At 44.1% G+C, this 26,165-nt stretch overlaps 1 protein-coding gene across 1 annotated transcript in view; it reads right to left on the reverse strand.

Annotated features, from left to right (window-relative positions):
• Positions 1-26,165, reverse strand: part of LOC132576932 (arf-GAP with Rho-GAP domain, ANK repeat and PH domain-containing protein 2-like) — a 132,883-nt gene that overhangs the window by 16,693 nt on the left and 90,025 nt on the right. Inside the window, exons 15-22 of the mRNA XM_060246245.1 lie at positions 24,570-24,714; positions 20,970-21,072; positions 19,108-19,300; positions 14,691-14,754; positions 8,754-8,917; positions 6,230-6,442; positions 3,142-3,247; positions 1,153-1,300 (exon numbers count right to left, since the gene is read on the reverse strand). Coding sequence (XP_060102228.1) covers positions 1,153-1,300; positions 3,142-3,247; positions 6,230-6,442; positions 8,754-8,917; positions 14,691-14,754; positions 19,108-19,300; positions 20,970-21,072; positions 24,570-24,714 — 1,136 coding nt within the window. The remainder of the gene's footprint in view (positions 1-1,152; positions 1,301-3,141; positions 3,248-6,229; positions 6,443-8,753; positions 8,918-14,690; positions 14,755-19,107; positions 19,301-20,969; positions 21,073-24,569; positions 24,715-26,165) is intronic.

Consider the following 26,165-nt stretch of genomic DNA (forward strand, 5'->3'; position numbering starts at 1 on the left):
GAAGGTTAGCTTGCTGTTCACAGACACAACCAGTGGCTCAAGCAAGTTTACTTTCAATGTCCATTCAAATTAATAGTTATACATATGTATTTACATCCCCAGCCTTCTAATTCAGAAACTGGAGTGCAACAGGAGAAATTAACTGAGATGTGCTTACTATTACAGTTGATTTGTCCAGATATTCCCTGGATTGCTTGTGCAGATTTGAATGTCAGCCTCGCCAGTTCCACAGAATGTTTAACAATATTTCCTTTTTTGAGATTAATCAATAACCACTATTAATGATTCATAATCATTAATAGGAACCAAAATTTCGATAGCAGAGGAGATTTCACCTACGTCTCAGGAAAAAGTCGTAGTATTATTATATTTTGGTCTCCTAATATTACAGACTTAATTTCTACATTTTCTCTTGGCTACCTCATGATAGCGATCATGCCCATTTGGCTTCTAGAATTAAGGTTAGAGAATCCAAGTCCATCCTCTTTGGGTAAACAATTAGTTCAATTTTATGGAGGGATACAAGTGGATCCAACCCCCCTCCAAGTAGTATTCCTCCTGCTTAAGGTGGCGTCCTTCAACTTCCTCCAACAGACTCCTTAAAGAACTATGAGTACATCTTCTCTCGCGCATGAATGCACACAAGGGAACATTGCATTGTCATCGGTGCAAGATTTCAAAAACTTTGTCTTTATCCCCACATGTAGATAGTTTAAAAGCCCCAGTCTCGTTGCTGATCTCAGATTGTCAGATCAAGACAGAGAAAGATCCATCTAGATGATGGAAACTGTGTAAACCACCCTTTGTGTGAACCGGATGATATTAGCAGCACAACAAACGTTTGAATACAAGTGATTATGAGCAGAGATGACCATCATGGTATCTTCTGAGTGAATGACATTGATAACGCAATCTTCGTATGCCATTAGATAGAAACAATTTGCAGCAAATCTAAAAGCACAGCTTTAGCTTTTTGCCAGCAGATCTCACTAGTGAAGTATGAGAAAATACTTCAGGCGGCAAGCGAGAGTGCCAACCGTCCCAAGGGGCCACTGATAGCAGCACTAAAGAGAGAGAAAAATGTGTGATAGAGATTTTCATCCATTTTCTAAATTACAGAACTTATTTTTTTTTAAAATGCCATGCACTTACATCAAAGAGATGCACATAGTTTACAATAAGGTCTTCAATTACATCAACTTCATCGCTGGTCTGCCCTTTAGTCTGAAACAGGCACGAGGAAAACGCCATTGCGAGATTGTGAGGATCCATGTGGTTGATTTCGGAACACTTTTGTACCCTGCGTAAAAAGCGAATACGTCCATTCAATAAGCAAGTGCAAATGAATTTCTCTTCCCCACCCCCATAGCTTATGCTTCTTCTACCATCTGCTTGCACACAGATTGTTCTGCCTATCTTCATGAGAGCTTCGTGAAGAGCTTCCTCAGCAGAAGGACTGTCTGTGGATTAGGCTGAGGGCCTCTGTGAGGTGATACTGAGGAAAGGTCTTACTGGATCTTACAAGCTATAATTTAAGCTTTAAAAAAAAAAAACAGCCATGGAGGGAGAATGGGATCAGAGCCCTGATGCTAAGGGATTTGGATCAGAGCCCTGATGCTAAGGGATTTGGATCAGAGCCCTGATGCAGGGGTTTAACACGACTCTCGTGGTATCTCTTGAGATACCTCCACCTCCCTAAAGCTACTACTGAAGTCAGAGGCAGAAAAATGGAGGTTTGTCTCTTCCCAATCATGAGTCTCCCACCACAGCCTGCTTTTTGGAGTTTAAATTTCACATCTGGCATTAGAATGCACACAATTTGGCCCTCTCTCAGACAGCATAATGGATAAGGTTGCCAACCCCCAGGTGGTCATACAAATAAAACAGGCTCCAGTGTATAACTGGAAAATGTCAAACAAACTTGCACCAAAGAATATATTAATATATGGATACAGTATACATACAACATATATGCACCAGGAAATCCATGGTAAATTCACCACAAAAGAGAGATAAATGGAATGGGACCACTCTTCCAGACACAGTTTCGACTCTTTGTCAGCATGGACTCTCTATTTACATAACGTTCTGCGGAGCCACAGAGAAAAATGTTCTCATTCGGATCAACGCATATGTGCTTCCAGTCTCTGCACCCAGCCGGTCCCGTTCCATTTATCTTTCTTTTGTGGTGAACTTGCCATGGATTTCCTGGTGTGTCTTCTCTGATATTATCTTCTAGACTTTTAATAATTTCACTGGAGCGATTTATAAGGAAGAGAAAGCTATGTGGATCCGAGTGAAGACGTATTTAAAGAGACAGTCACAGAAATCCAGGGAGGCAGCTATTATATAGAAGAAGACTGCAGATTTATACCCTGCCCTTCTCTCTGAATCAGAGACTCAGAGTGGCTTACAATCTCCTATATCTTCTCCCCCCACAACAGACACCCTGTGAGGTGGGTGGAGCTGAGAGGGATCTCATAGCAGCTGCCCTTTCAAGGACAACTCCTGTGATAGCTGTGGCTAACCCAAGGCCATTCCAGCAGCTGTAGAGTGGGAAATCAAACCCAGTTCTCCCAGATAAGAGTTGGCACACTTAACCACTACAAACTGGCTCCACTTATCATACAACAAACTGGAGTTTAAAGCAGGCCCTGTACTAAGAGCCTTGTAAGCTCTAGGAGGATTGGCTACATCAGGGGTGTGCGGCCTAACATGCAAAGAAGCTCCTGCTACAAAAAAAAAAAAAGCCCTGTGCATTTGACGTGTGAACGAGGATGCTTCCATCCATCTCCTGCCCTGCCGGTGAACTCACTACCAAGCCACTTTCCGTCTCGCCTTCCCATCCACGATGCACCGCTAAATAATGAGAACTCCTACCTGACAGGGTTGAAAGGATTCCTGAGAGGATATCTAATAAGCACTTGGAGCATTATATAGAGCTGCATCAACACTACCTACCCATTATTAGCAGCCACTGCTAGACTTCTCTTGGACATATTCACCCCCCCCACACACACACACACACACACCTATCCAGATGCGCATGTTACCCCCAAAGCTGTGACCGAGTAAAAAACATTTCTCAGAAACCCTCTCTGCTACGATGCATTATTTCAGTCGATTTTCAGATATGCCGACCTGTAAAGGTGTTCCATTAAAGCTGCCAGCGTTGCCCTATTGACTGGTGGAAGTGTTCGAATAAAAGTGCTGTATTTTCTCACTCGCTCTTTCTCATCCACGGTATCTGATGTGAAAGGGAAAGGGAGGCGAGGGAGGAGGAAATTAAATTACCAAGCATTAACAACCAAACAGTCCAAAAAAAGAAAAGGAGGAGGAAAAAAAAAGGATATTGATTTGCCACCTTGGCACTATCTAAGTCATATAAAATGGCGATTTAACCAATCAGCCTCCACTTCACAGACACAATATAGATGATTTTCTTTCACTGCAGATGGCTTCCGCGCTGCCTTTGGAAAAGAAACCATCTTGGCCGCAATTAGGATCCACCCTGCAACTTCTGAATTCAAGTTATCACTTGCGGAGGGGTCTCAGGACAACTATCCATTAAGCAAGAGCCGGATCTCTCGGTTCACTGGACAGACGCATTTTAATGAGCACAACCAGGGCTCTTTTTCTAGCAGGAGTTCCTCTGCATATTAGGCCACGCCCCCCTGATGCAGCCAATCCTCCTGGAGCTTACAGTAAGCCCTGTACTAAGAGCCCTCTAAGCTCTTGGAGGATTGGCTACATCAGTGGGAGTGGCCTAATAAGCAGAGGAGCTCCTGCTAGAAAAAGAGCCCTGAGCACAAACAATTAAAATCCACACAGACAAGATGGACAAAGAGGTGGAATGGGGTAACTGAGGCTCTTCCTGATTAAGAAGGGGGAGGGACGGTGGCTCAGTGGTAGAGCATCTGCTTGGGAAGCAGAAGGTCCCAGGTTCAATCCCTGGCATCTCCAAAAAAGGGTCCAGGCAAATAGGTGTGAAAAAGCCTCAGCTTGAGACCCTGGAGAGCCGCTGCCAGTCTGAGAAGATAATACTGACTTTGATGGACCAAAGGTCTGATTCAGTATAACGCAGCTTCATATGTTCATATATAAGACAGGTTACTGAGAGGTCAAAGTATTGTTTAGAATCCATCTCTTTCCCTCAATAACCAACCGTTTCAAAATGTGCTCTCTGCAGGGTCCATACATGGACCTGCCAGTTTGCCACTGACAAAGCCCCCATTTTAACTTGATCAGCCCCTGCTTTTCTCTGTAGCCTGAGGGGATTCTCCGTGATCTTCCATTGACTTTTGAGTCAGCATGGTTAGAGGGCCAGACTGGGCCTCGGTGGACGCAGGTTCAAATCCCCACTCTGCTAAGAAATTCACTAGATGACCAGTTCTGGACTCAGCATAATCCACCAGAAAAGATTGTTGCGAGGATCAAATGGGCATGGTAGAACCACTGTTCTCTGCACGTCACTTGCCAGGAAGGTGAAACGAAAAATTAACTAGACCCACACATTGAAAAGCTGCTTTCATCAACCTCTTGGAGAATTACCACGACCATTACAGAAAGCCCCCATCCTGCTTCAAGCTTGTAAGAAAGACAGGGGGCTACGAAGCTGGAGAGGGAGAAGCAAGTCCAGCTACAAAGTGTTTGCACTATGTCTACTGAATGAATATAGACCGGAGCTTCCCATAGCCAATTGATATTCATGACTGTAATGGTTGCAAGTGGAGCCTGAAAGCTGACGAAGGTGTCTTCACCGAAACCAGTTCCGAGCTTCTTGATTTGGCTGCAGCGTCCTGCCTTGGTTATTCTTCAAATTTGTGATCCGCTCCAGGATTATTTTGGAATATTACTTGAACTGTGCACTGATATCGTTTATGAACGTTATTTGTTTCATCTTATGGACGGTGCCTATTTGTCAGCTATGTTTATTTTCTTTATTATAATATGCCAGAGACTGGACACAGAAATTGTTGTCACAATTGTTCCTTACCGACGTAGTATTGTTGTGCTATGCAGTTTTCCATTGTTTACTAATAATTTCAAACTGCATAATCCACCAGGAAAGATTGTTGCGAGGACCAAATGGGCAAGGTAGAACCAGTGTTCTCTGCACTTACACTTGCCAGAAAGGTGAAACGAAAAATTAACTAGACCCACACATTCAAAAGCTGCTTTCTACTGCTTTCATCAACCTCTTGGAGAGTTACCATGACCATTACAGAAAGCCCCCATCCTGCTTCAAGCTTGTCAGAAAGACAGGGGGCTACAAAGCTGGAGAGGGAGAAGCAAGTCCAGCTACAAATTACTTGTTTTTGCTTGCCTTACGCAAAGCCCCCATCCTGCCCCAAGCTTGTAAGAAAGATGGAGGGGCTACAAAGCTGAAGAACGCAAGGGACCTTGGAGAGCTCCCTACCCTGACCCTTGGAAGGTACTGCAGCGCAACACAGACAAGCTCCATATGGCTAAGGACAAGAGGAAAGCCCTTATCTTCTGGATTCCCAAAGACACCTTGGAGCATATACAAAGTTGTGTGATGTTGCATCCCAGACCCTGTGATGTTGCAGCCAAGACCCTGACTCAACTCTGCATGGAAGGTATCAAAGGAGTTCCTGCTACAAAAAACCAAAAACCTGATTACGGGAGGGTTGTGTCCAGGGGTGGGATTCTAGCAGGAGCTCCATTGCATATTAGGCCACACCCCCGATGCAGCCAATCCTCCAAGAGTTTACAAAAAAAGAGCCTTGTAAGCTCTTGGAGGATTGGCTACATCAAGGGGGTGTGGCCTAATATGCAAAGGAGCTTCTGTTAGAGTCCCACCCCTGGTTGTGTCCATGGGAAGAAGGGCCCGTGTGCTGCAGGCACTCTACACAGACAAAAATGAGTTGAATCCAGCGTTGCGGTGCCCCCTGACAAGGTAAGTGAAGGGCGTGATTTGCTTTCCCGAACACGACACCCCAGTACAAGGTTTCCTCCACAGCAATGAACTGCAGCTACTCACTTATAACAGATTCAGTAAAGAAAGAGCCTGAGGAACACAAGCTAACATTCTCCTTGTCCTCAGCAAGCACAGTTATTTAAAATCAAAGCCACCCCTAACCTGCACAAGCCCATTCGAGTTCTTTTTTCTCGGCCAACGACAGAATCCCGGGATCCAACTTTAAAAAACAATAATGACAATAGACACAGACATCCACAGCTTCGAGGCAACCGTGCAACGTGTTACCTAGTGCAGAGATCCAGAACGGATAGAGCTCTTTGGCAAGGAGGGCGTCATCTATTTCAGAGAGGAAACGTTTCAGCGTCTCCGTGACGTCTTCCACTCGATTCGTCCCTGCCCTCAGCTTCACGCTTCTGGCGTCTTTTTTGAAGCATTCTAGAAGGTTGCTGACATGCGAGGGATCCCCGCTGTTCAAGTAGATGTGCTTACTGCCCAAACCTTAAGAAACAAATCACATTTTTAAAAATTAAAAATATATATATATCCAGATGCCAGAGCATAAAACATTTTGGGCAGGAAAGAAAATAACTGCACAAGGGTCACGTTGCGGGTGGGGCAATCCCCAGCATCTCCAGTTAAAAGGATCAGGTGGTAGGTGAACTGAAAGACCTCTGGCTGAGACCCTGGAGAGCTGCCACCAGTCTGAGTAGGCAATACTGACCTTGATGGACCAGTGGTCTGATTCAGTATAAGGCAGCTTCGTGTATGTACATGTATGCAGGCCTGTGCTGGGGGTTCTGCTCCATGCCCTTGGCCTGGCCAAGGTTGCTGGAAGTGGGCACACTCACTGCCATGCCCCCCAATTTCGCTGAGGCTTCCCGAGCCTCAGGAAGCCTCGACGAGGTCCAGATGGCAGCGGGCACGCTCAGAGCCAGGCTCTGAGTGTGCTTGCTGCCAGCCTCCCCCGACTACGCCGAGGCTTCCTGAGTCTCAGGAGGCCTTGGCAAGAACTGGATGGCAGCGGGTGCACCCAGATCCAGGCTCTGAGTGCGCTCGCTGCCAGCCCCCCTGACATCGCTGAGGCTTCCTGAGTCTTGGGAGGCCTCAGCGAGGTTGGGAAGGCAGCGAGCCAGGCTCTGAGCGCACTCGCTGCCACGCCCCCGACCTCTCTGAGGCTTCTCAAGCCTTGGGAAACCTCATCAAGGTCAGGAAGGCAGCGGGCATGGCACGTGAGGGGGGGCGCCTTGTTTCACCCCTAGGACAGGTGGCACCCTAGATGGCCTCCTACTTCTACTCCCACATGCTGGCCCTGCATGTATGCACACATCATAAATCAATAGAGACAAGAATACAGCTAGAGGAACAAACTCTTACAACATTTCTAGAGTTTCCCACTTTCCATATAAATCTGCCTCTTGCAGATCCACAGCAGCACCAGAGTAAACGTTACCCTAACTATGCAGGGCCAGCTTACCTGTGAGAAACTCTCTACCACTTAATTACACACTTGTTGGATAATGGAATTTCAGTGCATGTTAGCAGTTGTTTGCAAGTAGATTTTGCTGTTCTGCGAGGAAAATCCAGCTGCAAAGGATTGCTAAAGTACTTTGACAATGCATTACCCAACACATGTGTAATTAGCCTAGGGGAATGCTTATTTGATCCAAACATGCAAACAGAGGCTGTGCGTATGTGTCTCTCCCACAGAATCAGTGCACGTTCACATACTCCCACAAAGTGGGATGGATCTAACCATCCTCCAAGTTGGGTCATAGAAAAAGCTGAAGCTCATTAGCACAACTCATTGGCAAAACTCATTTGCATATGCCACACACTCCTGACATTACCAGAAGGTGTACTAAATTATACCCACTCAGCATCTACCTTAAAATGCTTCTTGAATTATAATAAAACCTTACTCCCATGATACTTTTAAAATTACTTTCTCCTATGTGGCCACAGTGGCATGATGAAGATTTCCATGTCTGATTTATGTTTTGGTTATTTTCCCATTTTTTTGTAGGGGGAAACATTAGAAAGTTTGTCAAATCTTAGAGTTCCGCAGGATTCTCACAGGGGGTTTGAACAATGGAGCCCAGAAGCAAGTAGTTGGGGAAGGGGGAGAAAGAAAGAGCACAATAACATTCAGAGGTTCTGGAGCTCCGCACCTGCCCAAAATGAGACCTGCTCCAAGTAGACTTCTTCCTACCTAAGGAACCTCCCTTCAACTTCAGTGGCTCTTCCTTTAACCATTTAAATCAGAGAAAGTCAGAGACTGACAAAATGAGCTACAAGCTGTAAGAAGGATCAGTAGTGGTGGATCAACGGCCTTCTAGGGGAGTTTGGACCACCACGACTGACTTCCGTATGAAGAAATGCCAAAGTTCCCTGTAAGATATTTTGATGCCACCACCTTGCAGACTTTGTTGCCTCTCCATCTTAGATTAACTCTTTGGACTTAGAATGTAACAACAATTAATGCCTTCTTTCTCGTAAGGGGTTTCACGTTTCAATAGATTGTATCCCACATTCTAACAATGAGGGGGGAGGAAGACTCCTGTTATGTTTCCCAAGATGCACCTCTGTCCATTTACCAAACTGGTTTCCTCATAATCAGATGCACATTGCTCTTTCTCTTGACTACATGTCTCACAGCTACACACACACAGAAAGCCTCTCGCAAAGCATGCCCTTTCCAGATAACAGCGCAAGCCCAAGGAACACAATCAGACAGAGTTGCTTCTCACACACTCTGTCCGGATGCATCTCTGATTTTCAGCAACTCCAACAAATGCTCCGCTCCACTTACCATACTGTGTAACGAATGCAATGCAGCTGTTCACTATAATGGGGACGTCGTTTTTGCTGAGCTGCTGATCCTCCAGCACGTTGCCATCTGTACCTGCTGCTTTTTCAATCGCACTACGCCAGACTGTGAAATCCAACTTGGTGTGTCCGTGGACGTATAATGTTCTGCAAAGTTTTTTTTGGGGAAAAAATATTTTGAAAAAGTGCAATAAGAGGGAAAGAGCAGAGACGACATTTTGCCTGCTTCGGTAAAAACAATGCGGCTGCTCTCATGCAAATGTATGAATGCAAACCGACTGAACAGCTTGCAATAACGAAAACAAGCTGTAACATTTTGAGAGCAGTGAGGCCTCTCTAGAACAGCCTTCACAGCAGTCAGTCCAAACATAAATATTCCCAGGGCTTTTTTTGTAGCAGGAACTCCTTTGCATATTAGGCCACACCCCCTGATGTAGCCAATCCTCCTGGAGCTTACAGTAGGCCCTGTACTAAGAGCCTTGTAAGCTCTTGGAGGATTGGCTACCTCAGGGGTGTGTGGCCTAATATGCAAATGAGTTCCTGCTACAAAAAAAACCCTGAATATTCCTATTGAAAGTTCAGTGCCGTGGGGGAGGGGGGATTTTGCAAGTTTGAAACAGATGCTGACTATGTACGATTATGATTGGCTGGGCTTCCATAATGTCGTTAAAAAGCTTCCCTCAAATATTAAAAAAAATCACAAACATAAAAATACCTTGCACTTCTGAAGCAATCCTTACAGGAAAATGGACAATCCTGAATATAAGTGACTCAGCGGAAAAATCTCATCTCTATTTTAATTTCTATTACCAAAACTCTGAACTACCAAATGGCTAGATCAAAATCTTCCCACGATCCAACAATGGTGGACCCCCTGATGGCACCTGGGTTTTTTGGCCACTGTGTGACACAGAGTGTTGGACTGGATGCACCACTGGCCTGATTCAACATGGCTTCTCTTACGTTCTTATGTTAATAAAAATACGGGATTGTTTTATTTTGTCCAAAATGGCCTGTTCGTGTGCTACTCTAGCCCCTAAAAACTATGAGGAAAAAAGTCAGTGCAGTGCGGTACCCTGTTCTTAACTTTCTAACACAACATAATTCCAAACAACTGATTATATGTTGATATGATTTATTTTTAGTTAAGGTTGGTTTGGTTTACAGGCAAAAGTTCCTCTCAGTACTGAGGACAATATTATGTTTGATTTGTACAAGTGAAACAGGCATACCAAAATTATTCATTATTGTAAAGAAATCTTGCAAAATTGCAAAAAAAAAAAAGTTAATAAAATATAAGCTTCCTTCCCCCTAGTCCCTCTAGCAATTTTATACCTTCATGCTTCTTGTCAGGGTGAGAAAATGTTTGTGCAGATGCCATATTTGAAATGAGACTGCTCTCTGAATCCATGAGCTTTTATGTGCAAGCACGCTTCAGAGCTTGCACAAGAAACTCATACCTTGAATAAAACTTTGTTGGTCTTAAAGATGCCACTGGACTCTAACTTTATTCTATTGCTTTGGGCCAACACAGCTGCCCACCTGGATCTATTTCTTAGAACCAAACAGGGCTTTTTCTTGAGCAGGAATGCACAGGAACAGTTCTGGCTGGCTTAACATCAAGGGGTGTGGCCTAATATGCAAATGAGTTCCTGCTGGGCTTTTTCTACAAAAAAGCCCTGTGTGAAACAATGATGATGTTTAAGCCCAATTTAACTGTAGAGTTTGCCAAAAAAAAAAAACCCAGGGTGTCCCTCACGTAATGTCCCCAATGTCCCCAACATGATGTCACTTCCAGGTTCCACCCACCCATGGAATACCCCCAGGGGTGGAATTCTAGCAGGAGCTCCTTTGCATATTAGGCCACAACCCCCTGATGTAGCCAATCCTCCAAGAGCTTACAAAGCTCTTTTTTGTAAGCTCTTGGGGGATTGGCTACATCAGGGATGTGTGGCCTAATATGCAAAGGAGCTCCTGCTAGAATTCCACCCCTGAACACCCCCCCCCCTTCAATCCCCCTGCCAGACCAGCAAGGGAACCGGCAACCCTGCTAGAGCCTCTACTGAAAATACTTGCTCTCTGGTCACTCCCTACCTCACCTCTGAAGGTGGGGTGGGGCACAGAGAACAGGGTTTGAGAGTAAGGTTGCCAATCCCCAGGTGGAGGCAGGGGATCCCCAGGTTTGGAGGCCCTCCCCTCGCTTCAGGGTCGTCAGAAAGCGGGGGGAGGGGAGGGAAATGTCTGCTGGGAACTCTGTTATTCCCTATGGAGATTTATTCCCATAGAAAATCATGGAGAATTGATCCACGGGTATCTGGGGCTCTGGGGGGGGCTGTTTTTTGGGGTAGAGGCACCACATTTTCAGTATAGCATCTAGTGCCTCTCCCCAAAATACCCTTCAAGTTTCAAACCGATTGGACCAGGGGGTCCAATTCTATGAGCCCCAAAAGAAGGTGCCCCTATCCTTCATGATTTCCTATGGAAGGAAGAAATTGAAAAGGTGTGCCGTCCCTTTAAATGTGATGGCCAGAACTCCCTTTAGAGTTCAATTATGCTTGTCACAGCCTTGATCTTGGCTCCACCCCTAATGTCTCCTGGCTCCACCCCCAAAGTCCCCAGCTATTTCTTGAATTGGACTTGGCAACCCTATTTGAGAGTCAGATCTTAACTGGAGAGACTGGGTAGCATGGCAGGAGACATTGCTTCAGGTATCTAGGCCCCAAGCCATTTAGGGCCTTAAAGGTAAGAAGCGGCCCAGAAACAGATGGGCAGGCAATGCAGGTCATTCATCACAGAGGTGATCTGATCCCTGTAATCAGCCCCTGACAATATCCTAGCTGCCTGCAAGGCTTTTTTTTGTAGCAGGAACTCCTTTGCATATTAGACCACACTTCCATGATGTAGCCAATCCTCCTGGAGCTTACAGAGCTCTTCTTACAGGGCCTACTGTAAGCTCCAGGAGGATTGGCTACATCAGAGGTGTGTGGCCTAATAGGCAAAGGAGTTCCTGCTACAAAAAAAAGCCCTACTGCCATGTTTTGGACCAACTGAAGTTTCCTGACAATACAGAATGCAGTACAGTCATCTAAATTACACGCTTTTAAATCCACTGAGGCCTGTTTAATTCTACATAGGATCCTTCCATTGGCAACCTTTCCCCCAAAGTAAACTTGAAGCAACAACCCATGATACAGCTTTCATGCATTATGTACGCAAGGTACGATGGATGTCTGGCCCATTATGACAGTCATTTGTATTCAAGCAAAGTAAATTAGTGAAACTAAGGTTTTTACTACTCCCCTAAGAATTAAACTGATTACACAGCAGGGAGGAGGTGGCTTTTGCCAGGCAAAGAAATCTACAGGAAATTACTAAATTGGACACGATCCCAGTCTTAACGTACTCTGGTTAAAAACCTTCCTTCGGTACAGGTAATTTGCCTTGGTTGCTTCAAAAGAAGTCGCCATCAACCCCCCTGGTTTCTGTCCTAGCCTCGTCCTGTTGTGTTAGACAGAACACAAAGTGGTGGGCTAGAAGGACAAATGGGATCAGTACCGAGAAATGTTTTCATTCAGGGTTTTCTATGCATATGTTTAGGCATGTAACAGGTCCCTCAAGTTCAGTCACTGTGACCAGCAGTTAAAGGATTTTTTGGAAACAAGGCTAGGAGGGATTAGGGTTGCCAAGTCCAATTCAAGAAATATCTGGGGAATTTGGGGGTGGAGCCAGGAGACATTGGGGGCGGAGCCAGGAACAAGGGTGTGACAAGCATAATTGAACTCCAAGGGAGTTCTGGCCATCACATTTAAAGGGACAGCACACCTTTTAAAATGTCTTCCTTCCATAGGAAATAATGAAGGATAGGGGCACCTTCTTTAGGGGCTCATAGAATTGGACCCCCTGGTCCAATCGTTTTGAAACTTGGGAGATCCTTTGGGGAGAGGCACTAGATTCTATACTGAAAATTTGGTGTCTCTACATCAAAAAACAGCTCCCCCAGAGCCCCCAAAACCTCCAGATCAATTCCGCATTATACCCTATGAGAATCGATCTCCACATAGGGAATAATGAAGAGCTCAGCAGACGTTTCCCTCCCCCCACCCATCCCGTTTCTGGCGACTCTGAAATGAGGGATTGGCCTCTCTACTCATGAGTTGCTGCCAACTTCTTCAAAGTAACACAGAAACACCATCCCAAGAGGAAGCCTTTCAATCGGAGACTGGAGCCTCCGGAGGTGGAAATGCACATGGTCCTCTGTGGGCGGGGCTTCCCCCCGCCAGCCAGCTGACTGGAGGCAGGAAGGAGCCTGGGAAAACGGAAGAACCCCCGCTGGGACCTGGAGATTGGCAAGCCTAGGAGGGATCCTTGCTTGAAACTCTGGTTAGCACTCTGTCAGAGCAGCTGACAGTCCGCTGGAAGAACCGATGGCTCGATTTTTGTGTCTGACAATTTCATATGCTTAGCTTTTAAAAATAAAAAAATCAGGGATACAAGTTGCTTGATTTCCCTTCTCCCTCCCGCATATTTAAGAATTTTATCAGGGTCTAACATACTTATACAGCCGGGTCTTGCAAACAGATTGATCAGCTACCACATTAAGCAAAAAGGCCTTCCCCTTCCTTCTGCTGTCTTTCGGCACTTCTGCATCCTCAGTATCTGGATTATAAACACTTCGGCCACCCTTTCCTGTGGTTTATGCCACTCTGTAATGTGCCATGCCTATGGGTAATTTCATACAAATACTAAATTGGAAATAGTTAAATTGAACCCCACCCAAAGTCAACAACCCTGATCAATAGCGTTATGCGCTCTAAATGCAAACAAAGCTCCTTCTAAAGCAGGGCTGTCAAACATGCAGCCCCGGGGGCTGAATCAGGCCCCTGAAGGGTTCCTATCAGGCTCCTGAGCAACTGGCTGTCATCTGCTTCCTTCTCCCTCTCTCTTGCTTCCTTCTGCATCACAGCTTGCTTTGCAAGGCTTGCTGTATCGCACAGGAGCAAAACCTCTATTTTCTCCATTGGCTGAGGCTCCTCTCTTGGGGATGAGGGGTAGCTTGCTTTGCCAGGCTCTCTCAACTGCACAGCAGAGCTACTGAGTCAAACCTCTCTTCCTTCTATCGGCTGAGGCACCTCCTCCTCCTCATTCCCTGGGGAAGGAAGGAAAGAGCCAGAGCTTCCTTTGCCCAGATCCCATGAGAGAGCTACAAAGAAAGCACCTTTAAGACCAATGAGTGCTAGTGTTTTAAGTTTATTTGTTTTTGTTTTTGTTTTTTAAAAAAAACCCCTTTAATTGTGTGTCTGTGTCCTTTATAAAATTTATGTCTCTGCTACCTAACCTTAAATAGGTACACACATCGCTCGGTCCGACATGGCCCAGCCCAACAAGGTCTCATTTATGTCAGATTCGGCCCTTGTAAAATGAGTTTGACACCCCTGTTCTAAAGGTTCCAGAACATACTTGCCAGGCTGAGCATCAGAAAATACAAATGGAAATCAGTTTTGGACTGGATTTTTTTTTTTTTTATGCCAATCAAAAATGTTAGGGAAGAATGAAAGCCCTGAAAATAACTTTTCTGATCCATTTCATCTGCAGAAAGGAAGATAAGCAGGTTTTTATGTCCTGCTTTTCTCTACCCTAATGGGTCTCAGAGCGGCTTACAACTGCCTTTCCCTTCCTCTCCCCACAGCCTGCTCCTTGTGAGGTAGGTTCTGACAGAACTGTGACAGACTCCACGTCATCCAGTAGGCTTTATGAGGAGAAGAAGAGAATCAAACCCGGTTCTTTACCAAGAGGAGGAACTAGCAGAACACTTCCCCCTCAAAAATTTTGAATGTTCAGCACACATCTCATCAGTGGATTAATTTTAACTTAATTTACCATTCATGGAAAAACATATCCAGCCACCACCATTTTCTCTTACCTCCCTTTCTCAACCAGAAGCAGAACATCTATTTTTTCTCCATTTTGAATAATGCTGCTGATTGCTAGGAAAAAAAATGAAGTGGTAAAGAAAAAAATATTTGCAACTGCCTAATGAAGTTTAAATAGACACCCAGCCCTTTACAAAGCCTAAGACTCAAAGTTATACTGCAGTACAGCAATAGTGGTTGAAGCTGGACATATGTGTTTTAATAACCATTAGTCTATGGGTGAGAATTAAATAGGAGAGAACAACTAGTAAAGATGAAATAGGCAGCCCTTCTATAAGAGCCATAAGGAAGATAAGTAAAGCAATTAATATGTTCCCTTTTAAAGACGATCGAGGGCAAAGTCACCGAAGATAATTTGGCTCTTAGGCGGTGAATAAATCTGCCTTAAATAGGCCTTGTTCCCCAGCTCTTTATGAAGTAAAAGGTTTGGTTAGGAACATGCAGTGGGCTGTTGATCTGCCCACGTATAGCATTTGGGCTGCTGAAATCACTTCTAGGAGGACAACCAAGATTGGGGGAAAGGAGAAATGATAACTTTTAAGAAAAATACATTTCCGTTTTGCTTCACTAAAAAACAGGAATAAACTGACCAATTTTTAAAAAGTTATTTTTACAGAGCCCATTTGGAAACAGAAATGCATTTAAGCAAGGGTGGAATTCTAGCAGGAGCTCCTTTGCATATTAAGCCACACACCCCTGATGTAGCCAATCCTCCTGGAACTTACAAAAAAAAAAGCCTTGTAAGCTCCTGGAGGATTGGTTACATCAAGGGTGTGTGGCCTAATATGCAAAGGAGCTCCTGCTAGAATTCCACCCCTGCACTTAAGTTACTGGTTTTGCCTTCTTTTGCCTTCCCTGTGCCTTGGTGATGTATCTGGAGTTAGAACTTAAGAGCCTTCAGGTTCAACAGCTACAGGAGAATCAACCAACCAGGTAATATCTCCAGCATCCGCATCTCCATCCCCATGACATCTGGTAGCATCACATCAGCTGCACATTATCTGTACTTTCATTCTTGAATGCAACCTGATTACCAGATGTCTAAGAGAGCCCAATAACTGCCCAAAGAATGGGGAAAGGGTGACAAAGACAATGAGGCATATGGCCGCATCTACCAAGAAAGCTCAGAGTTCCCTGTACTTTCACAAGACACCCTAGGAATATTTTTACTCAGTGTGAAACCACAGGATATCCAAACCGGGTGGGACTAAGGGGAGATGCTGGATATTTGGAGATGAGCTCCTTAAAGCATAGGCCCCCAACAAATACCATAATACCTGCCGACACCTTTTGTAGTGCCTGCCAAGTGTTTTTAGGAAGTAGGCAGGGCCAGGTAGGGCTTTTGCCCAACATCGCTTCTGACTGAGCACTGGAGATTTGATTGGTTGCGCAGATTTTTTTTTAAAAGCCAGTTTGGTGAAGTGGTTAGGTGCAGAGGACTCTAATCTGGGTCAGCCACAGTTTTCTCAGAGCTGTTCTCTCAAGAGCAGTTCTCTCAGCCACACCTACCTCACAGGGGGTGTCTGTTGTAGGGAGAGGAAGGGAAAGAGACTGTAAACTGCTCTGAGACTCTGAGTGAAGGGTGGGGTACAAACAACAACTCCTACTCCTCCTTTTTCTCCTCCTCTTTCTAAAGGATAGACACTGTGTTACTTAAATTAATCCGTAGCCATCACTTTGTGGCTGGCTCTGCCTCCTGTAGCATCCATTTTGCGGCAGCCATTTTGTTACAGTACCCACCACACTGTGTCAGAATTCCAAATGTGGAATAGCAAATGTGGCATGGTTCTTCTAAGATTACTATTACATTACATGGTAGAATAAACTAGAAAGCATGAAAATTATAGATTATAAAGGTTTTAAAAGGCAGTTATCTTGACCTCTAAAGAATCATGGGATATCAAGCCATTCATATAGCATATATAATTTCATGTTGATATGCTAATACATTGTGCTATGTTATGTACTTGCTAAACGAATAGCCATGTATTTTTACTACAAATTTATACATTGTTCAAGGAACATCCTTAATATTTCTAAAATTGCCCATATATTATGTATTTATAACCAAATGTACTTAATAACGGTTTTGCCTTTTCAGACCACACAGACAAGGCCAATGGGGGAAAGCCACATTGTACAAAAAGGAATTTGCCACATCATTTGCCCAGTCAATGTGATTCCTTTGTCCACATGACTGGAAAAGGGCCGGAAGGAGCCTCAGGGAACGGCTTCCATGCCTCCATTGGAACATCTGAACTGGCCCTTTGTGGATGGAACGAAACTACTTGCTTGGTACAAGTAACGGCATCCCCTATATTGTCCGCTCACTCATCCAGAGCACTTTATGTGCTGATGAAGCATTTTAGGTAGAGCCAACTCCTGACGCCATTTGAGGTCTTGCTTAAAGATGAGGACATTAGTGAGAAAGGTTTGCTTTCGAAAATATATAGTTATTTAATTGACTCTCTTCATTCATACCCACCGTCTTACATTAAACACTGGAACTTAATGCTACCTCAAAGGCTAGAGGAAAGTGATTGGGAAAGGATCTGGAACTCCCCTTCCATTAAGGCTAAAAGCACTGGTATCCATCACCATTTTTTTTTTTTTTTAGTTTTCCAAAAATTTATTTCAACACCAAAAATAATTTCCAAAACAAGTGTCCACAACAATTCACATACAGAAAAATTTACAAATAGAGAATAAATAATACTTAACCTCAAAAATATAACCTATCCTTAATCTTCCCAAAGGGGCTGAATGCAGTATCAAACCTATATCAAACAAATTATCAACTTATCAACATCTTATCCATATTTATGGTATCACTAACCTTACCTTAACCTGCAGCTATAACTACCTTGCTTCTTTTTTTAACCACTTATAAAACTTGTCCCATTTTTTTATTGCTTCAGCTTTGGGTATCCCTTTTAACATATTGGACAGAGTGTCCATCTCCACCGCTTGTAATATTTTGTCTACGACCTCCTTTATTTCTGGACACTCTTTTTGTCTCCAGTGCCTGGCATATACAGTTCTTGCCACCGTTAGAACATATATTGTCAAATGTTCATCCTCCTGAGGGACTTCCTTCCTCACTAAGGAGAGTAACATGACTTCCGGTTTAAACTGCCAATTTATGTTTAGCATTATTTTCAGCATCTCATAAATCTTTATCCAAAATTTCTTTGCCACTTTGCACGTCCACCAAAGGTGAAAGAAAGAGCCTACCATTATCCCGCATTTCCAACACTTAGGGGGGGTGGTCGGATTAATCTTATTTAGTTGAACGGGGGTTATGTGCCACCTATGAAATAACTTAAAAAAGTTTTCTCTGAAGTTGATCGGCTTGATAACTTTGTAGTTCGTTTTCCAAAAATGTGACCATGTTTCTAGATCTATGTTTTTTGAGAGATTTTTGGACCATTTCAACATTACTTCCTTAACAACTTCATCCTCTAATTTTATCTGCAACATATAGTTATAAGTTTTTTTAATTGTTTAAAAACGTATTCACTTTGGTATTCACTTTGGTATTTGAGAGATTTTTGGACCATTTCAACATTACTTCCTTAACAACTTCATCCTCTAATTTTATCTGCAACATATAGTTATAAGTTTTTTTAATTGTTTAAAAACGTATTCACTTTGGTATTCACTTTGGTATTCACTTTGGTATTTAAACCGTGTCACAATGAGTAAAATCTCTAGGGTCTCAAGTTCAGATTGTTGGAGAAATTGTATAACTAAAGGCTCCCTGTATCATATGTGGAGGGAATGTCCCACAGTGTCAAACTTTTGTAATAAAGTGGTAGAGCAAATAAAACTTATATTCGATCTAACCATTCCAGTAGATTTTAAACGACTTTTATTTGATATCTGGCCTGATAAATTGGTGAGTAAAGATCAGAAATCTTTAATCTTGACAATGTTGGTGATAGCTCGTATGACGATTGCTAAAAATTGGAAACCACCACATGCTCCCACAATTGAAACGTGGCATAAGTTAGGGGACCAGTATGTAATGGGTAAGACAATGAATAACTCTTTCTTCGAAAATGATACTGATTTGGCTATAGGTTATGATTTGCCTTGGGCCTCAGTTTTGGAATTCTTTGGGAATATTTCCTTTTTGCCTAATAGAATAAATTGTAGGCTTTTTCTTAATGCTTAATACCTAGCATATTATATATTGTTTTTGTAAATTGTTTGTTATATACATCCAATGATGTAAATTGGATTCTTGTATGTTAGATTTATATTTCTGTTATTTATTTTCCCTATGTTCCCTATGTTCCCCTTGTATTGGATAAGGTTCAATAACATAAATAAAAATAAAAATAAATAGGTAGACCCAATTCCTATAAAACACCTCTAAAAAGGTGTTTTAAAAAAAAGTCTTACTTAACTCCTGAAGCCTCCTTAGATGTATCAAATCCTCTTGAGCATCTTCTACACAGAAATGCAGATTCGACTTCTCTATCGCAAACCAGCCTTTTTTCCAGTTGTCGAGGTTATGACAGTCTTTGTAATAGAGCTGGCCAATAATATCATAATCCAGGCCCAGCAAGCATCTGGCCATGTCGGGTACAAAGTGCTATTTAAAAGAAAAACCAGGAAAAAAATAAGGCTCACACACACAAAGAATACAAGAAAACATTGTCATTTCAATGTAATGTTTGGTGTTTTGCTAAGTACAGTTCAGATTGGATTCTTCCCCCCTCCCCCGCCTCTTTACAAAAGTCTTCAATGCCCAGTCACCAGTACAGATGTGCTAGTCTGATCTTTTCAGATCTCTGAGCCAGTTTGGTGTAGTGGTTAATTGTTATCTGGAGAACCAGGTTTGATTCCCCACTCCTCCACTTGCACCTTCTGGAATGGCCTTGGGTTAGCCTTAGCTCTAGCAGAGGTTGTCTTTGAAAGGGCAGCTGCTGTAAGAGACTTTTCAGCCCCGCCCATCTCACAGTGTGTCTGTTGTGGGGGGAGAAGATATAGGAGATTGTAAGCCGCTCTGAGTCTCTGATTCAGAGAGAAGGGCGGGGTATAAATCTGCAATTCTTCTTCTAAGCGGGGTTGGCCCTGGTCAATATTTGGTTGGGAGACCACTAAAGAACACCAGGGTTGCTAGGCAGAGGAAGGCAATGGCAAACCACCTCTGAACATCTCTTGCCTTGAAAACTCCACCAGGGGTCACAATAAGTCAGCTTCGACGTGATGGCAAAAAAAAAAAGAGAAGAATGTGTGAACAACTGCCCACTGCCCCGCCACCAAGGAAGCTCAGGTTAGCAATCACAATTACTGTGCATCCGCAAAGCTACTCAGCACCAGCAACGTGCAGATATTTGAGGCTCAGTTCATATCCAATCGAGACTGCAAGAATGGAATATTCGCTGGCCGAACGTATGTGGTGTAAATTCTCAACAAGAATTTACTGGTTGCCTAAGCACAAAAACATGTTGGGTGTTGAAAGGTAGAAGAACAGCAAAACAGGGAAAGAGGTGTGAGATGCTGTTGGTTGGTGGTGACGGCTGCCAGCATAGACAGCTTCAAGAGGGGATTGGATAAACATATGGAGCAGAGGTCCATTGGTGGCTATTAGCCACAGCATATTGATGGAACCCTCTGTCTGGGGCAGCGATGCTCTGTATTCTTGGTGCTTGGGTGGGGGGCAACAGTGGGAGGATTTCTAGTGTCCTGTCCCCACTGGTGGACCTCCTGATGGTGCCTGGGTTTTTTGGCCACTGTGTGACACAGAATTTTGGACTGGATGGGTCATTGGTCTGATCCAGCGTGGCTTCTCTTACACTCTTAGATTGGTATTCCTTGACAATGCAATCCTAAGCAGAATTACATCTTTCTGAGTCCTCCCTAAAATCAGTCGACATAGAAGGATGTAACTCAGTTTAGCCAGAAGTGTTGGAACACACACTTCTAAGCAGCTTGTACCCTTTCTCAGGCTTCGCCCTGAGAAATCTACCCATATCAGGGAAGACCATAATGCTCTGTGAATAATGAAGTTATCTTATTTTTATAAAGCCATTTAAAAAAAAAAACTTTGGTTCATTGTGTAGTTGCATTACAAATTAACTGCAAATGGATGCTTTCTGGTAATACCCATATGTATCCAACCCAAACTTTGGCTTCGCTAATCCCATTGCATTAAAATTGATTTCACTCAAGATCCTAAGAAAGCAGAGCGACTTCCCAGCTAATGCAAAAGGCTCCTGGCGTAACTTGAACAAGGCGGAAAAAAGTATCAACACTACCTTGGCAATCGCCTGGGTCCATGTTCTTTGAGAATGTGCAGCTTCAGCACCAAACAGAAAAACACGTTCTGACAGTAAGTAGATTTCAAAGGTAAATATAGCTCTAAAACCACCAAGGACGAGAAGAGTCAGTTTTATTTAGGACAAGCTTCCTAACGGTGAAACAACAATACAGCTCAGATCTCCCCGCATTTCATTCCTATTTTGATCATATTTTTTAAGGGGGAGGGGAGGGATACAGGTTATATAACCCGCATCTGTTAAACAGCTTCTCTTTTATTATGTTAAAGAATTCTGACTTATGTATGCGTTTGAACATCGTGACAGTCAAACTGATGAACAGGGAGACGAGAGAAAGATACAAGAGGATGGATGCTGGATGCATTAATAAAAAGGGAGAAGATTATATCAGATGTAGAAGAGTACAATGGAGCATTCATTGGTAGATCTAACATTTACTTGGTTTACCTATTTGGAGGGGTTGGGGAAAAAAGAGATCTAAGCCTCTAAACTAGTGGCTCCCAACCTTTTTGGCACCAGGGACCGATTTTGTGGAAGACAATTTTTCCATAGACCAATGGTGGTGGGGTGCTGGGGTTTTTGCTGTCCCAGGCTGCCCCCACACTCTGTCCCTGCCCCCCTGGGGGTCTTGGGGAAAGTGTAGATCACTAGGGAAGGCAATGGCAAACCACCCCGTAAAAAAGCCTGCTGTGAAAATGTTGTTAAAGCAACGTCACCCCAGAGTCAGAAATGACTGGTGCTTGCACAGGGGACTAACTTTACCTTTTTAGGTGAAGGTTGCTGCCGCACTGCCCCTTCCGCCCACCTAGGACCCGGGCAAATGAAAGAGGTGGTGCTTCGGATTGAGAGGCGGTGCAGTGCCTCTGCCTTGTTCCATGGCCCAGTTGCTAACAGGCCACAGACCAATACTGGTCCATGGCCCAGGGGTTGGGGACCCCTGCTCTAAACCAATGTAGAGTGAGTCAAGTTGAAACTGCTCTAGATGGGGAGCTAGCTGCATGGATGGGCTATTTGGTGCATGGGTGGGCTCAAGCTGTTAGCCACAGCTTATCGTTGGGACTCTCTATCTGGGGCAGTGATGCTCTGTATTCTTGGAGGGGGGGCCACAGTGGGAGGGTTTCTAGAGTCCAGGCCCCACTGATGGACCTCCTGATGGCATTTGGGGTTTTTGGCCATTGTGTGACACAGAATGTTGGACTGGATGGGCCACTGGCCTGATCCAACATGGCTTCTCTTATGTTCTTAAGCTTAATTCTCGGCCACACTTGGCATCTTTAATCCAGAATGAAAAATCTGGTACCTTTATCTCCCCCACTGCACACAGCCACCCCTCCACTCCCAGCTCCCTACTCTGAAATGCAGAACTGGATTGGAAGATGAGATGGATCTCACAATATGGAACCATATATGCTTTGCATGCCGAACAAATGGCGTGACTGTGACCAACAATGAGGACGAGGCACAACCTAGATGTGCCATCACAGATGAGTACACCTGAATTGCCCTTCATGCTTTAGGCTCGCTACTACGGGAGCACATTCAGCCAGTGCTGAGAGAGCTGCACTGGTTGCCTGTTGTGTTCCGAGTTCGCTTCAAGGTGTTGGTATTAACCTTTAAAGCCCTTTATGGTCAGGGACCTGCCTATCTACGGGACCGCCTTTCCCCATATATCCCCTAGAGAGCACTGCGATCAGGGACAAAAAATCTGCTGTCTGCCCCTGGCCCAAAAGAAGCCAGGCTATGCACAACAAGATCTAGGGCCTTCTCGGTGGCAGCACCAGAACTCTGGAACACCCTCCCAGAAGCTATAAGGGCCCTGCGGGATCTGTCGGCGTTCTGCAGGGCCTGTAAGACCGAACTGTTTAGACAGGCATTTCTGGTTGACTGAAAATGGGCTGCCACCGGACATCCTACAGAAGCTGGTGGTCATAGTCAGAACCCAATACCGCCAGACTGGATCGAGATAGCGTAATAGTTTTAAACTGATAAATGTATTATGGTTTTATATGTTTTATGGAATTGATTGTTTTTATGATACTGTAAGCCGCCCTGAGTCCGCTTGCGGAGAGGGCGGGATATAAATGCAAAGTAATAAATAAATAAATAAAAATAAATACTGAGATTTAAGAGATGCATGCATTTTTTTAACCAAACACCCCTCCCCCCCCCAAAAAAAAAATGTTGCCTCCGCCTTCATGGCAGACACTTCCAAAATGTACCCACAAATTGCCAATATGTATTGTACAATTTGAGGAACCTTGTGACGCAGAGTGGTAAGCTGCAGTACTGCAGTCCAAGCTCTGCTCATGACCTGAGTTTGATACTGGCGAAAGCTGGGTTTAGATAGCCGGCTCAAGGTCGACTCAGCCTTCCATCCTTCTGAGGTCGGTAAAATGACCCAGCTTGCTGGGGGGGGAAGTGTAAAAAGACTGGGGAAGGCAATGGCAAACCAACCTATTAAAAAGTCTGCCAAGAAAACGTCCTGATGTGATGTAACCCCATGGGCTGGTAACGACTCGGTGCCTGCTCAGGAGACTATCTTTACCTTTTTATTGTACAATTCACACATGTGGCACAAATATTGTGCTAGAATGCAGCTGGTACCTAGCAATGTTTTTTTTTTGGGGGGGGGGGTGTTAAATGACTGGGAGAAGACAAATTTTAGATCAGCTACCCAATATCCATCACCCTCCTAAATCACACTCCAACCTGCTTAAAACCTAATCTTAAAACCTAATCTTCAAACTGCTGTGCGGGAATCCCAGCTGTGACCATTTCAATTGCAAGTCACTTTAATCATCCATCCCAATAGCCCACCCATGCAGCCAGCTCCCCATCTAGAGCAGTTTCAAGTCACTAGTTTACAAACAACCGTTTCCCCTGCTGACATCCCGTTCATTACACCCCAGGGCAGAGAAGATGGTCATTAGCAATTATGCAGGCAACAGTAAAGGAAAAGCAATGGCCAAGGCTTTGCATATTAGGCCACACACCCGTGATGTAGCCAATCCTCCTGGAGCTTACAGTAGGTCCTGTAACGAAGAGCCCTGTAAGTTCTTGGAGGACTAGCTACATCAGGGGTGTGTGACCTACTATGCAAAGGAATTCCTGCTACAAAAAAAAAGCTCTGGTAATGACATTAGGCCACTGCTCCAGTTGACAGTCTCTGACCCACCCACCCCCCACCCCGGATAACTGCAACTTTACACAGGTGCCACCAGGGCTCTTTTTCTAGCAAGAGCTCCTCTGCATATTAGGCCACGCCCCCCTGATGTAGCCAACCCTCTTGGAGCTTACAGTAGGCCCTGTACTAAGAGCCCTCTAAACTCTTGGAGGATTGGCTACATCACAGGGCATGGCCAAATATGCAGAGGAGCTCCTGCTAGAAAAAGAGCCCTGGACGCCACTCATGTAAAAACTACACAGAGCACTCAATCCATCTGTCTTATTTTTTAACGTTTCCAAGAGGGGGCACTTTTGGTGGTGTCAAGAACTCCCTGCGTCTCCGAACTGACTGCATTTGGAAGAAGACATTTCTGAAGAAAGGGTTAAAAAAAAAAAAGATGAATCAGAACTTACCCTGCATGTAAAAAGGAGTCTGCCTTATGAATGACAAGGCAGACGACTTCACCGATGTCAATCATCCCGTTGGGGGATGCAGTCTTCTCGCTTTCGTAATAGGTCAAAAAGCCACTTTCCAGAGCACACCACCTTTTATTACACTCTGCGCATAAAAAGTTCAAAAGGGAAAAGTTGAAAAGGCAAGAATTTAAAGACAAAAGGGGGAAGGGGGAGAAGCAGTGAGTGGCCGAGAGCAAACCCCCTCCCTTCAAATTACTGCGAATCAGCAGATCTTTGAAAAACTTAAATTTTCCATTCTCCTGTAACAAAAGTGTATGGCTCAAAAAAAAAGGTAACCTACAAAATGAGGAAACTGCAGCAGATTTGAGCTTTTTTATAGAGATGTCCCTTAAAGATGAATGAAGCAAGACAACAGAAAAATGGGCTGGCAATTTTTGAGGCACCGTACAATGTAGAAACTATGACCTCAACCCAGCTATTCTGGTATATGGAAATTCCAGCGTGTACATGGACTACTCATGCATCAGGAAGGTGCAAGAATTAGATAGCTCTGTGGACTAGTCTGCTTTGCAATGCACATGGGGTATTACATTTTTGCACATTCCCCATGTTTGTTTTTTTGTTTTACAAAGACATCTCTACAAGTAGAAATTAGCACATTGTTTGGGGGGGGGGCAAACCTGAGGGACCCCGGGGCTTCCTGATTTCTAGGGGATTTGAGATGCTATCCTCAGGTTGCTCTCCAAGTCACCAATAGGGATGACCAGAGGTGAAATTCTAGCAAGAGCTCCTTTGCATATTAGGCCACACACCCCTAATGTAGCCAATCCTCCAAGAGCTTACAAGGCTCTTTTTTGTAAGCTCTTGGAAGATTGGCTACATCAGGGGTGTGTGGCCTAATACGCAAAGGAGCTCCTGCTAGAATTCCACCCCTGGCGATGACACTTTCTGGCCAGCAGGTTGGTGGTGACAATTGGACCCTTTAATGGCCCACTGCCTGGTGATCAGGAGGAGATACATCAACAACTAAGGCTCACCGAATCGAAACGTCACAACTCAATATAAAAATACTGTGCAAGCTCAAATAACTATAATGCTATGTTGCCACAGGTAATGTTAATTTCTACAAAAATACCTACTCTCCAATATACATCCAAGTCATACATTAACATATATGGTTATGTTCAAAAGAGAAAAAAAATCATAGAAGTGGTTATTGAAAAAAAATCCTCAGTACATGGAAGTGTTCATATAGTCTCGAATCAATAATAGTCCATATTGTTAATGTTGTTCAGTCGCACAGTCAAGTCCGATTCTTTGCAACCCCATGGACAAAGTCATGCCAGGCCCTCCAGTCTTCCACCATACTCCGAAGTCTGCTCAAATTCGTGTTTGTTACATCATTAACGCTGCCCAGCCATCTCATCTTTTGCCGTCCCCTTCTTCTTTTGCCTTCTGTCTTTCCTAGTATCAGGATCTTCTCCAGTGAGTGCTCCCTTCTCATTTGGTGGCCAAAGTATTTGAGTCCATATTAAAGACTCTCAATATTGTATGGTACTCCAAGAATCCAAACAAGATCTTGGTGGACTTCTC

This window comes from Heteronotia binoei, chromosome 9, assembly GCF_032191835.1.
Source record: "Heteronotia binoei isolate CCM8104 ecotype False Entrance Well chromosome 9, APGP_CSIRO_Hbin_v1, whole genome shotgun sequence".
In the NCBI taxonomy this organism is placed as follows: domain Eukaryota; kingdom Metazoa; phylum Chordata; class Lepidosauria; order Squamata; family Gekkonidae; genus Heteronotia; species Heteronotia binoei.